At 38.4% G+C, this 13,504-nt stretch overlaps 2 protein-coding genes across 23 annotated transcripts in view; one reads left to right on the top strand and one right to left on the bottom strand.

Annotated features, from left to right (window-relative positions):
• The window catches only part of ank2a (ankyrin 2a, neuronal), an 87,289-nt gene extending 81,849 nt beyond the window's left edge, over positions 1-5,440 (top strand). For 8 of the 9 annotated variants that reach the window (XM_030421645.1, XM_030421603.1, XM_030421630.1 and 5 more), the window contains 5 exons: positions 1,429-1,512; positions 1,690-1,842; positions 1,975-2,148; positions 2,362-2,453; positions 3,391-5,440. In XM_030421645.1, coding sequence (XP_030277505.1) covers positions 1,429-1,512; positions 1,690-1,842; positions 1,975-2,148; positions 2,362-2,453; positions 3,391-3,598 — 711 coding nt within the window. In that variant the 3' untranslated portion in view covers positions 3,599-5,440. The remainder of the gene's footprint in view (positions 1-1,428; positions 1,513-1,689; positions 1,843-1,974; positions 2,149-2,361; positions 2,454-3,390) is intronic. The other variant, XM_030421642.1, reaches the window with a different exon arrangement.
• A 1,962-nt stretch (positions 5,441-7,402) lies between these two features.
• The window catches only part of camk2d2 (calcium/calmodulin-dependent protein kinase (CaM kinase) II delta 2), a 41,685-nt gene continuing 35,583 nt past the window's right edge, over positions 7,403-13,504 (bottom strand). For 8 of the 14 annotated variants that reach the window (XM_030413251.1, XM_030413281.1, XM_030413306.1 and 5 more), the window contains 4 exons: positions 13,143-13,218; positions 12,954-13,048; positions 10,047-10,275; positions 7,403-9,011 (listed from right to left, as the gene is read on the bottom strand). In XM_030413251.1, the coding sequence (XP_030269111.1) occupies positions 9,008-9,011; positions 10,047-10,275; positions 12,954-13,048; positions 13,143-13,218 (404 nt within the window). In that variant the 3' untranslated portion in view covers positions 7,403-9,007. Of the gene's footprint in view, positions 9,012-9,982; positions 10,276-12,953; positions 13,049-13,142; positions 13,219-13,504 lie in introns of all 14 variants that reach the window. The other 6 variants (XM_030413259.1, XM_030413290.1, XM_030413329.1 and 3 more) reach the window with 2 other exon arrangements.

Genomic DNA, 13,504 nt, shown 5'->3' with positions numbered 1-13,504 from the left:
AGAGACCTGCTCTCCCACAACCTGCCATACGGACATGCCTCCAGAATACTCAGAAGTTGTTAATAGTGGTGTTAACAGCCCAACCTTTGAATACTCTGACCCAGAGCCATACTTTGACTGCAAACAAGCTGCATCAGATTTCTCAGAGACTGAATCTGATGAACCTGAACCAAGTACAAGGGGAAGAGTGCTGAAAAAGGTGAATCAAAGATTCCTGCTGTCCTCTGGAAGTGAAGATTATGAGGATGCCCCTTTTGTCCATGAGCCTCTTTATAATTTACGTGAAGAGAATGAAGATTCGGATGAGGAATTCACCTTGTGTGAGGCTTCACAACCACCTTCTCTCTGTGAACTTGGGGCATATGATGATACTGATAAATATCTGACAAGGGTAAGATGAGATTTGGTAAACCACCCAAACCTGCAAGCTTTTTCCAGAGCTTAATTGAATACTATATTTGCTTCAGAAAGGAATGACTGCTAACCCTCTGGCCACATGGATGGGATCTTAAACTCCCTATAACCATTATTTTTGTTTTTATTTCAGATTTAACCAGTTCTGGCTCAGCATGTCACTTTGCTGCCTGTAACCAGCTGTACCACTCACAGTATTAACCCAAGCGACTTGTTATTTCATCAGCAATAAGCAATTAATGAAGTAAAAGCATGGTATTTGTTTTGCAAATATATTTCCAGGTTACAGACTGCCATGTTGTACTTTCCAATGAAATGCAAGAAAATTCAATGCAAAAAACTCAAAATCAATGGAAAGTGCATCGTATCACTCTGTTTTTTGCTTGCTTTGCTGTAAACATTCATATGCATATATTGTCAGTCATAAAATCTTATGGGTTTGTGTTGTTTGGTCAGGAAATCGCTGCAGAGCTTGGATCAATGTCCGAAAGTTCAGATGATGAATTTTTGACCACCAGAATAGTGCGAAGGAGAGTTGTCATTCAGGTATCTGATTTAGAATGATGGATGGCATTTAAAATAAGCATGGAGGGTGTGACTTCCAGAGTGCAACTTTAACCAGGCTTGGTCTTCACTATCAGGTTAAAAATGTACACTGTCTAACAACCTTTGGTCTCATCAACATGGGTGAAGAATTTGCATTTGAAGACTAATTTAGGTTTAAAGGAAACTTTCCACTTGTTTTGCATAGATGGCTGAGTATCTTGGTGGAGTTTTATGCTGCTGTAAGCACTTCTTTGTTATCAACCCTCTGTAACTTTTTTTCCCTGAGAATGCAAGTTTGTTTCCTATATCCTCTCACTGAATCACTACCTAAAATGCAAACTTTGTATCCTATTTTTTCTCTAACATGTATGTGTGTTTTATTTTGAAGTGAACAATTTAACACAGTGTAAATGTTACACTGACCCATGTTAGCGTTCCTGATTATTGTTTGTCTTGTTTCCGTTACAGGCTGATGAAATGCCTGACCTCCCCACTCAGTCAGTGACGGAAGAAAAGTACAAGGATGAAAATGGACACATTGTTGTCAAAAAGGTCAAGCCAAATTCCAGTAAAGCTTTACAAAGAAAATGTTATGATTGTGCAGCATTTCGAGAGACTATATTGCTCAATTTCGAGAAACATTGGTTTCTGGAATGTTTGCAACAAACTGCGTTGTTTGTTACCATTTACCATTAACATAATGGTCATCGCACATGTGATCTTCCACAGGTTACCCGTAAAATTATTCGCAAGTGTGTGTCTGCGGATGAACAGGTGTCATTAGAAGGAGATCTCCAGGGGTCTATCAGTATGGCGCAAGGAGATGGCTACTCGAGGGTGGTGAAACGGACTGTTGTGAAGAGTGAGGGAGACCACACAGAGGTGCGTGTGCTGTATATTTTATGTGTTCATAAATCTCCTTTTAACAGAAAATACCAGACACACCAACAATTATGTTGGTACTGGTATATAAAGGAGAATTACAAATGAATGACTTCCTCTTCTGACCTGTAGGTAACATTTGCTGAACGTGAGGGTTTCTCTGCAACAAAGGAGGAGACACGTGAAGGATGTAAGGTCAGTCACGTAGAAAGGACAACGGTGGTGGAGGGTGAAAGGACAATGAAACACCAGGGTGATCCTTCTTTGGCTTCTGACCTCCCCTCAGCCCAAGACGACTTTAAACAGGTTAGTAAATAATATCACCAACATTAGAGCCTGACTTAGCCGATTGTACTATACATGTCTATCTGGTACACTGTATGTAATAGGGCCTTTATTTCAAGGAACATGAGAGAAATATGCAGTGTTCACCGTTATTTCATTTGCATATGGAGCCTTTTTCATAATTAAATCATTCCAAATTAAGTGAAAACTGTTTTCTCCTTTCCATGCCACCAGGCCCTAGGTTATATAAGTGGTTCTAGCAGAACAGAGCTCCCTCTTGTGGTAGAAAGAGAGACACTTAAAGAAGATGGAACTGTGGTCAGGAGGTGTGTGAGTGCTGAAGTGCATCTGTTTGGGTGTGTGTGTGTGTGTGTTGTATTTTGTGGGTGTGATTTCCTACAATGACAATCATGCTGTAGGTTTGTTAATTTTACTAATATTAATTAATGTTTGCTGTGGCTGCTCTCATTAACCATTCCCAAGGATACTGTGAAATGTTTGTATTAAAGAGCGATTACATGCAATGAAACCAATGAGATACAGTACGTGTGTTGTAATTTTGTTATTTGGGTGACAACATTTTCCAAATCTAATATCAATAATACTATTTTTAATTACAAATAATACGGTTGGTCTGTGTTGTCTTGTTGGAACAATTTTTGAGATTGCATCCCATAGTGTTACATTGCTAACATCAGATTTTGGTTCACTTCATATGAAATTAAGTAATTCACAGTTTTATTCTATTAATTACATTCTATTATTTATATTTTTTGTGTTTTAAATTTGGATTATGTGCTGTGACTTAAGTCTCTCAGAAATAACAAATACACATCATTTAGGCAGTGGTTGTACCTCACTATCAACAAGGCTGATGAATGCTGATCATGACAGATATACAAACAGATGTTCACAAATCTAATGAAAAGTCTGGACAAATAAGTGGAGAAACATAAAAGCAGATTCTTCTGCATTGGTTTTTCTTTGAACTTGTCAAACGTTTGTATGTACTTGATATGAATGTGCTACCACACATTGCAGCTATGAAGTTGCTGTGCATTTGACAATTGAAAGCTGATTTACAATACATGATATAATAAGAGGTTTTTTTGTTTTTCTCCCCTAACATAACTAGTATTGCAATATCTGTTCCTTCAATATAATTTCCACAGAGCCTCAGGTGTGTGTTGTCTTAAGGTGACTGACCTGTGACTGACCTGTCTTCTTCTGTTTGATTCGACCCCTTCCTTGCTCCATCTCTAGGGCCCACATGCGTAAAGGTCGTACCCTCAGACGAACAGTGGTGAAGGGAGCTGGGCAGCAAAAACAGGTCCTTCTAGAGCAAGTGGATAACCCCAGAAGAGGGCCAAAGCCACATGATCTCCAGCAGCATCTCCACCAGCTCTTTCACCGCTACTACGAAGAAGAGACGGAGGACAATGATGAGGACGAAGAGGGGAAGAAAGAGTAGAAGAATGTTCAAAACTCTCCCCAACTCCCTGGCTCTGCCCTTGCTAAAGTCCCCCCATATCCTATGCATTAGCAACATGCAATCCCGGTGTGCACCAAGGCACCTCAAAGCTACTGCGGTCTTCCCATTTAAGTCCTGGAAGATGACCCTTTGTTCAGTTCTGAGTTTTCTTCCCTGGCTTGTATACAACGTACTCATGGTTTTCTTTTCATGTTCGGTTGTTGTTTTGCCTTTTTGTGACCAAAGAAAGTTGTTTTCCTGATTAATTTGACTTTCCATGTCAGAGTTGTCTTAGATATTGTTTGTCTTGATGCTGTGGTAGAGCAACAATGGAAAAAAAAAATATTTTTAAAAAACAAAGAAAACAGAGGAACACTATTCACATGAACTAACACAAACCTCCTGAAGGTAAAGAACACTTTACCTGAAAAACACTGGTACTACTCTCTGAGTAGGATGACTAAAAGACAATATCTCACACTGCACTGCCTCTCACAACCAGTTTCTCAGATATTCCTTACTTTAAAAACTGTCTCACTCACTGTACTAGCCTCTCCGCACTTTTGATTCAGGCAGTCAAGATGTCACACAGAGAAAATCAGACTGTACCGACACTGAATTGAACTGCTGCTGCTGTGTTTTGTGTAGGCTATGTGTAATCCGTTTTTGGGAATTATATATTATCTATAATCTAGACATTACTGACATCAGTAGCCTAGGAATTAATAATCACTCATGTGAAAATAGAGCAGGCATGACTAATCAACATCTGTCATTATGATGCTAGCTTTGACTGCTTTGTAGTTCTATGGATGGCCCTTCTGCATCGCTTTCCCTTTTGTGTGTCTCTTTGTTTCTGTTATGTTTAACTGTATTCGTTTTGAGCGTTTTTCTCTTAAATTGTTGATATCTTACTGTATGAATGATGAATGTGTCAGTGAGGTTGTACCATAGGTACTGTATGCTTGAGTGTGCACATGCATGTGTTGAGTTGAACTTTGCTGGTTGGAAATGTCTTAGTTAGTTTTTATTTTTAGTATAGTACAAAGAACTTATTAAATCTTTGTTTGAATGTCAGATAGAGGTTTCTATTTATTAGGAAGTGTGGTCAATCAGATCATCACAGCTGTTTAGAGACACTTTTCTGATATGATACTTATGGTAAGGTGATCAGGTGTTTCTCCTTTATTTAATGTTTTGATCTTTATGAGTTTATCTTTTGATGAGAAAGCGTTGGACCAGGTGTTGTCAGCTGTGTGGTTTGTGTTTCAGAGTGAATGAGTCTGTGAGTGTAGCAGAAGACTGTGTGCCAGTTATCTGTCAGCAGAGATAAAAATGATTTATTTTACACACACCGCATTTGCACTCCTGAATGTCAAGAGGAAATGTCTCCATGCTTTTTGTGCACAGGATCTAAAAGGTACAATATATCTTAGCCACAGAGAAAGTCTCATCCCGTCGGCGCAGATGATAAATACAATGGTATCATTACACCAGACACATGCGTAATGAGGCAGGTCGAGAGCTTAAATATATCATTATTCACAGCTCTGAACATCACTACTGTATGTATCTACAACATGTAATGTATTTATTTCACTATCACTGTTTACTTTGTGATTTAGAAAAATGTAAAATGCAAACTAGTGGAAGTTCACTGTGACAGGTATGCTTTTAATTTGAAGAATCAGCATCCCTTTTCTGTGATGATGACAGTTATATACATATACAGTGCATATATAAATATCTATTAGGGCATGTATTACTGTATCAAAATTCAAAAAGACAAAAAATGGCTGCAGTGTGTCTATGGCTGATAGAGAATAAAAATCTACAAATGTATGTCGTTGTATCTGGTGAATCTGTAAAGTTGTTTTTCATTTACATAGTCAAACATAGTAAGTAAAAAATAGTTGAGTGTGTATTATTGCAAAACTGTAAATTAGTGCATTTTTTAATGTTCAGTTAACTGACTGCTGTGACAGCTGGACATTATAGAAGCATATCTATCCTTTCTTATGTACTGAGTAGACCAGGTGCTGCCCCAAGCTGGGCCTGAGAGGTACTGCAGTAATGAAGGCATATCAGCAACTAATACCTCATACAATCAGTATGAAATGTTATAAAGAAATATGACTGATTAATATAATAAATAAGTTACAGATGTATGGTGCAGTTTTGAAACATTTTTAAATGGTCTTAAACATATACAATTTTAAGCAATAGAATGATGAGGTCAGAGTAGATAATTACTGGGGGTGGGGGGAAATGAATTAACTTTATTGTTGTAAGTTATTTTTTAGCATATGTTGAGTATGTCATGCTTTTAAAAAGTGATGGGGACAAAATCAAGTTATTTCATAAAGTGGTGAGGGGTTTAAAGCCATCCACTGTGTCCATTATTCAGATATAAGCTGATGGACGATGTGGAGTCAGTGAAGTCAATTATCCTGCTTAAGCGATACCATGACAACTTGCCTAAGAAAAAAAATACAACCAACAATTTATATTTTCATGCATTTTCTGATAAAAAAAAAAAAAGTTATTGTCAGGGGATATGAGTCTGTTCCCCTGGCAACACCTGAGGGCTTGGCTAATACCTGGAACAATTGTCGCGGTCCTATACATTATCATGCGATAGAAACACTGTGGATTATTCAGGAAATAGGACAAACCTGAAACACAACAATGATACAGTAGATATTTCATAGAGCTCTGTGAATTAGCTATTAGCCAGAAAGCTAACCTTATGCTATCAAGCTTGAAAGTCACTAACAGTGTTTATGTTTTACAAGCCCAGTTAGCCAGCCATGCCATTGTCCCTAAATCAATATCAACATTTTCAAAAAAACAAATGACAATGGCCATGTGCTGGTTACCGTCAGCCTCAGCCTGAAGTAGGCCAAGAAAGTTGACTGTATGGCAAACAGACAGTTTCGCTGGAACTGTTTAACAGGTTTACAGTATTCCAGACCATGGTAATTCTAGGTGCTGCATCATAGGCAACTTTACAGCCACTCTTCAAGGACAGTCCCACACAGAGTTTAAAAGCCTGCAACTCCCTTCCAATTAGTTAGAACTGAAGAAGCCTCTTGGATGAGAGGTGAAACATCTTCAAGAAACATGTCAAGTTGCCTACAATACAGCAGTAACATAGGTGTTTATCAGGAGTTATACCATTGTCTGAGTCAATACTCGGATATAAGCTGAGTATTTTACTTACAACAACGTATAGTCCTGCAGTGCACGATCCTCTGAACACCACAAGATGGCGCCTGCAACACACAAGCTCCAAGAAGCAGCTCTCCCTGTCCCTTTGAGCTCACAAGTTGTTTTGGAGTAGGGTTGCAGCAATATACCCGTGTCAAGATATACCTTCCTATCAAAATTGACAGATATCATACTGTGTGCGTATCAGTGATATCGAAAATGTATAAATATTAACTTTTTTTTCACTTTTTTGTGAAATTACAGTCCAGTTTGTTCATCTACAAACATTTTATTTTCTTTCCTTTAAGGGGCATTGTAACTGAAATTACAATAATAACAGTGTAATACTGTATATGTTGAAACCATGATCGGAAAATCTCACACCATTGCAACCCTAGTTCAAGGTTTCGTTTACATGACTAGTATATTTACCTGTACTGTATATCCAAACAGCATGATAAAGCAAAGGACGCAAAGAAATAAATAATGAATTTTGAAAACTTCACGTCTTAAATACACAACAGCAGCTCGACTCCATCTCCGTACTAGGGCAGAAATTATCGACCAGTAACACAAAACAAGTTGAACACATTCATTATACACCTTTTAGTTGATTTATTTATTTCTTAAACATGTTAAGCCATCCATTGCCGTGCTGGCAACAGGTACACACCATGTAAGGAGTGGTGCATTGCATTGACATCATACGTTTCGTTAAAAGAAATGTTTGTAATATTTTCCCAATAAAAAAGAAGAGACCAACCAATTGAAAAGAGCAAACAGTAAGGATGACGAAGACTACGGCATTGTCCGGCAGCGGGGAGGAGACCACTGGTTGGTAGAAGCACTCATCATCAAGGAAGACATCCCAACATTTATTACAGTCCAACTCTCATTTGACTCCTTCATGCTGTCTTACCATCCTCTTGTCTGACTGCAACGTTCTTCAATCCAATGCTTTTAAGACGTTTCCAGACTTAACAGCCTAACTGTCAGGTTGACACTTAACCTGACAGAAGGTAAAGACTATAGTGCCTTTGCTCCATCTTCATCATCGCCACCTTGTCTGTGCAATTGGCAGAGTAACACACTGGAAATGACAAGAATAAAATGACAACAGAAACCCTACACACAGTCATACAATACAAGTACAAACATTATGAAAAATGAGCTTGTTTTCTTCTCATTTTTATACAAAATGTAAGGGGTGCTTCAGCAACCAGGACTTTAGTTTTCCTCCTCTTAGATATGAGGTTTTGATATTCACACTGGATGCTAACCATAACTGTGTTATTGTTTTTACAACAGTTCCATGATACTGGAGGACATTAGAAACATTTGGGACAGGACTGATGCACAACATTAACAAATGCAAACAAACAAGTCAGTGATTCACAAATCAAACAGAAGATATTATAGTTTCATATGATCTTACTTACAATATTCCCCCCATGCACTACACAATAGTCTTGAATTTTCATATATTACATATATGCTACATTCTCTTATTTCTTATTTCACTGATATAAAGGCAAACATATCTCAATGCAAAGTGTAAGCTGCTCTGCTTTTCTTTACATTTAAATTAGTATTATAGGTTGAAATCGGACGATTCAAACAGTATGACTTAGCTCATAGCAAACATAAATGTAGCTCATAAACTGGATTTTACGTAAACTCGTAATTCCTCTGATAGCAAGAATAGCAATTTCAATGTTTGTTTTTGTTTTTATCAACAATCACAATGTATATACATCACCAGAACTAAAGCAAGCTCAAATTTTAACATGATCTTCCAAATGTTTTTGTATTGCACACACATAAATACACATAAAAATACTGAACTAATTTTTGGGAGAGGTTACAGTAGTAGATTTTTAAACATCTCTATTTTATATTTAAAATGCATACCAAAACATCTTAAAAAACAAACCAAAAAAAAAGAAATGTCGTCAATATGCTCGTTTCATAATGTCCAAATACTGTGTGCAGCCACCCGGTGGTGGTTTCGAATGATGTCCATTAATAAAATGCCATAACAGTAAAATGTATTAATACTTGTGTCCTGTGCGATGTCATGTCCTTACAGAAGGGTCAAAGGTTGGAGAGCAGTCATGGGTTGGCTAGATGACTGCCCCACTAGATTTGTAGATGGGCTTTTTTTTAATTTTCATTTTATGACCACATGTTGATATTCCATTAACTGCGAAGAGAGAGACAGAAAGAACATATATGTGAATGCATCCTAACACAATGCACTGAATATGTTTAATATGCCAAGAAAAATCAGAATATATAATTCATTACAGCAGATGTAAGAGCAGGGTGTGATTAATAATTAACAGGATAATAATTGTGTAATTAACAGGATCTTGACACTACCATTGTGCAAGCGGGCTCACAGGCATCCCTGGGAATGTCCCTTTCACACCTACGATCTACCCAAACAGGTGTTTTTAATTATTTTGACTAATTAGACCATTTCTTCAGGAATGATTGGGTGTGTACACTTAGTACAGACTAGCATACTTTTTGTAATTTTTGTTGCAGGCGTTAAGGAAGGACAACATGATGACTACAGATGTACCAATACCATTTTTGCCTCCCAATACTAATTCTGAGAACTGAGATTTGGTAAATCTGAGTACTGATTCGATACCAGTGCATTAAAACATATAAATTATTGTTATTATTTTCAACAGCTTTATACTACTTTCCCTGGATGCTATTCTATGCATCTGCTTATCAATAAATTACATGGTAAGATTGGATGGGCATAGATTTGTGTGCTGGCTGATACCATTTCCTGCATTGCCAGGCATTTCCAATTCTAGTATCTGTATCACAATGGCCCAAAGGTAAACAACACCTTTATGATTCATATTTCTTCATGTCAAAGTTTTGAGATATAATTCTCAGCATGACTCTGCCCAATGTTTACCAGTCAAATTAGTAAGACTGACTGACAAGACCTGCATGGGTGTGCAGGGCCTACAAGCAGCTGTAATTAATGTCATAGGTTACACCTATGATTCTCCTCCCATGATGACTCGAAGTGTCTGTGGTGGTAAATACTCAATGGCCAACTACTCCACCTTTTCAACTGACTTTTAGCTTAACTCCTCCACCAGGTCTGTCAAGCTTTTGATATTTACTCCATACAAGTTCTAATACCTTTGTGTGTTCAAGGACCTTCCAGGCACAATTAAGTTGCTGTGTGTTCCTTACTGTCGCTTACTGGGAGGGGATGCTGGGCGAGCCGGAGCGGTGGAAGTGGATGTTCTGCCACTTGCCGTCACGGCGGTGCCACACACGGGTCTCCTCAGACTGCATGGTGCGGGGCATGCCGGCAGCATCCATGTACTGGGTCAGTCGAATGTAAGCAATACACGCTGCATTTTCCCCGATAAGGTGCACGTGTGGATTCAAGAGGATGGTGTGCACCGGCTTATTCCCTTTAGACAGGGCTGAGAGAGAGACAAAATGGCTGATTACAGTGAGCAAATGTCATATGAATATATGGATATCACTTTCTACACATGGCTGGGTGATGATTGTTTGGGAAATTCCAAAACAGCAAAAACCAAACACTAACCAGACCTTTAAAGGAGGGCTAACCCCATATCAAGACAAGAAGAACAAAAAGTCTCCATATGTTGATGTTGGATAGTGGACAAGCAAAGGCTCGCCAAGTGATTGAGGTTTCTAGGACATATCTGGTTTATCTGAACTATTTTTACCCAGACTGAGGACATTCTGCCATTTATAGCAGTCATTACTCATTAGTGGTTTTCTGCTCCAAGGTTAGTCCAAAATCACAGCAATGACCTTGTAGTATACCAGCATGTAAGATGATAGGATTAAATATTGATAAAGAACATACATACGAATGCATAATTTACACTCTCTTCCATATGAAACCCCATTTGTGTTGGAGGCCTTCTTTATATTCAAAATCTGTGTACTGTTCACTTTATATAATGATTCAACCATTATTCATTTGAAGTAATGAAACAGAACTTAAGATATTTAGTCTCTCTCTGCACATGATGGCTCTACATCACCTGTCCACTAGGTTTCAGTGAGTTTTCTGTACGGATGCTTGTGCTTCCCAATAACTGATTACATTTGTGACCTGCCTCTACAGCTGTTGCTTATTGACTCGTTATGCTGCATGCATATATGACTCGAGCAAGACGGAACTCACAGCAGTGTGTGAGCTATACGAGAAACATTGTGTGTCAGTATACGTTTTGTTAATGAGCAGCCTGCAGGTTACCCTTAATTCAATTTGAGTAATTTTAGTGCACATACTGTCTTCTGCAAGTTAACTTCAGAAGACTCTTACACTCTTACAAATACCTGGGTTTGGTGCTGGACAATAAACTGGAGTGGACCGCAAACACGGAGGCAGTCTACAAGAAGGGCCTGAGCCGGCTTTACTTCCTGAGGAGGCTCAGGTCCTTTAATGTCTGCAACCGGATGTTCCAGATGTTTTATCAGTCTGTTGTCGCGAGCACCATTTTCTTCGCTGTGGTGTCCTGGGGTGCGGGCATCAAAGCAAAGGACGCAAACAGACTAAACAAACTCATAAAGAAGGCAGGGTCTGTTGTTGGCTCTAAGCTTGTCACCCTGGAGGAGGTGGCTGAGAACAGGATGCTGGCAAAACTGCTGGTGATCATGGACAATGTCTCTCATCCCCTCCACGAAACCCTGGACAAGCTTAAGAGCAGCTTCAGCAACAGACTCATTCAACCTCGCTGCCTTAAAGAACGGCACAGGAAATCATTCCTACCTGGTGCCATCAGACTTTACAACGCTTCACAGCAACGCCCAGGCAATACACACACATAATTTAAGTGACTTATTACTTAAATCTTACCGCTGTAATTAAAAATACACCTTTCTCTCTTTATCTTGCACCTTCAAATCCACTAAGATTTTGCTGAGTATTTAATATTGTTTAATATTTATCTGGAACTGCTAAGCATCTTATTGTATATTGTATATAGTGTATAGTGTTTTAAATTGCGTATTGTACTTTGATTGTATTTTGTATTTCTGATTGTATTGTACCGCTGCTACGATGACCTAATTTCCCCTCGGGGATAAATAAAGTTATCTATCTATCTATCTGATGTCAGTTTTAATCAGTTGCCATGCTCCAACTTAAAAATAAGTGTACAATCACAGGGTAAGTTAATCCAAAAAAGAAAATTCAGTCATTATCTGCTCACTCACATGCCAACTGAGAGTTAAGTATGGTTTCTTAATCAACACAATACTTCTGGAGCTTCACAATAAAACAGCATGTAGATGGGAACTTGTTTCAAAACCAAAAAAGATACCTGAAAAAAATAAAGTGGCTTGCTACATCTCCTATGGTGTAATCCAAATCTCCTGAAGCCCCAAAATGCCAAATTGATTTGAATAGTCATTATTACACTCCGCTCAAAAGCCAAACTCTTCATTGTAGCTGCTGAGCTAAAAACATTAGCTCATACCCTGTTTAAAGTGTGTGCACAAGCTTGACCATGCATCAAAGGTGTAAATGACATAGTTTCAAATTAATTTGGAACCTCAGGGGCTTCCAGAGACTTGGATTAAACCAGATGAGCAGCATTTCATGTTTATTTCAAACTTTCTTTGATGTTTTAAAATGTTTCTACCTTCTCTACTTTATTTGGAGAACCCTGTTTTGCTGTGAAGCTTCAGACATATTTTGTGGACTATGAAACTTCACAGGGTGCACGGAATGACTGAATTTAAATTTTTGGAGGAACTTATCAATTAATGTGTAGTTTGTTTTTGTATATTTTTGATTCTGTATTCATGGACATAAAGTTGAACAAACAAGCTCTCCCTACTAAAAATAGAACAGCAAGTATTTTTCACTGTGTTTCCAAGCAAACAACCCATCACCCACTAGATCACTCGGCACATCCTAACAAACGTTTTTCCAGAGAAGCTGCAAAAATTTCAACAACTTGATGTTAGTAAAGAACCCTTAAGCCTTCCGTGTAGTTCTGGTGTGCAGCCAGCTGGCTATTTGCACCTTCTGGAGACCTACTGCTAATACATATGTCAACTACTCTGTTTTTTGTCAACTACTTTGTTTTTTGCCACAGGATGCTTTTCAACTTACCATTCTCAAAGTAAAAGCGATGGAAGTCATGTCCTTCCACCAGGTTGCCCAGGGCCTCAGGCTCAAAGGAAGTGAGACCAGGATCACAAATCTTCCTGTTAAACCAAAAAAAGAACAGAGAATCAGCAAAGAAAGTAAGCGAATCATTTTGGGATGTTACTGTACAAATGCAGAGAGGAGGAAACTTACGCATAGGCCTCAAAGTCTCCATTATTGATAGACTCAATCAACTGCTCAGTGACTTTGATAATTTCCTGCTTGCGGGCTACAACACAAGATCACAGAAAACCATCAACCACACAAACTGAATACATTCCCTCTCTCTTTTTTCAATCATGTTGTCACTGTATTTCAGGCAAATGTAGGTCTGAGTGCAGTTCTTAACATCAAATCCAAATGGGTTTCTACTCTACGATTAGCGGGATTCAAAGTTATTAGAAATGGGAAGGCACACAATAAAAGTGTTTTACAAAAATTGTAATTTCATATTGCAGTACGAAAACAACAAGAAAGCCTCCCATGACTAATAATGATATCAGGCAGGAAAATGC

Source organism: Sparus aurata, chromosome 1, assembly GCF_900880675.1.
Source record: "Sparus aurata chromosome 1, fSpaAur1.1, whole genome shotgun sequence".
Classification (NCBI taxonomy): Eukaryota; Metazoa; Chordata; class Actinopteri; order Spariformes; family Sparidae; genus Sparus; species Sparus aurata.
This window is presented reverse-complemented; position numbering and strand designations above follow the sequence as displayed.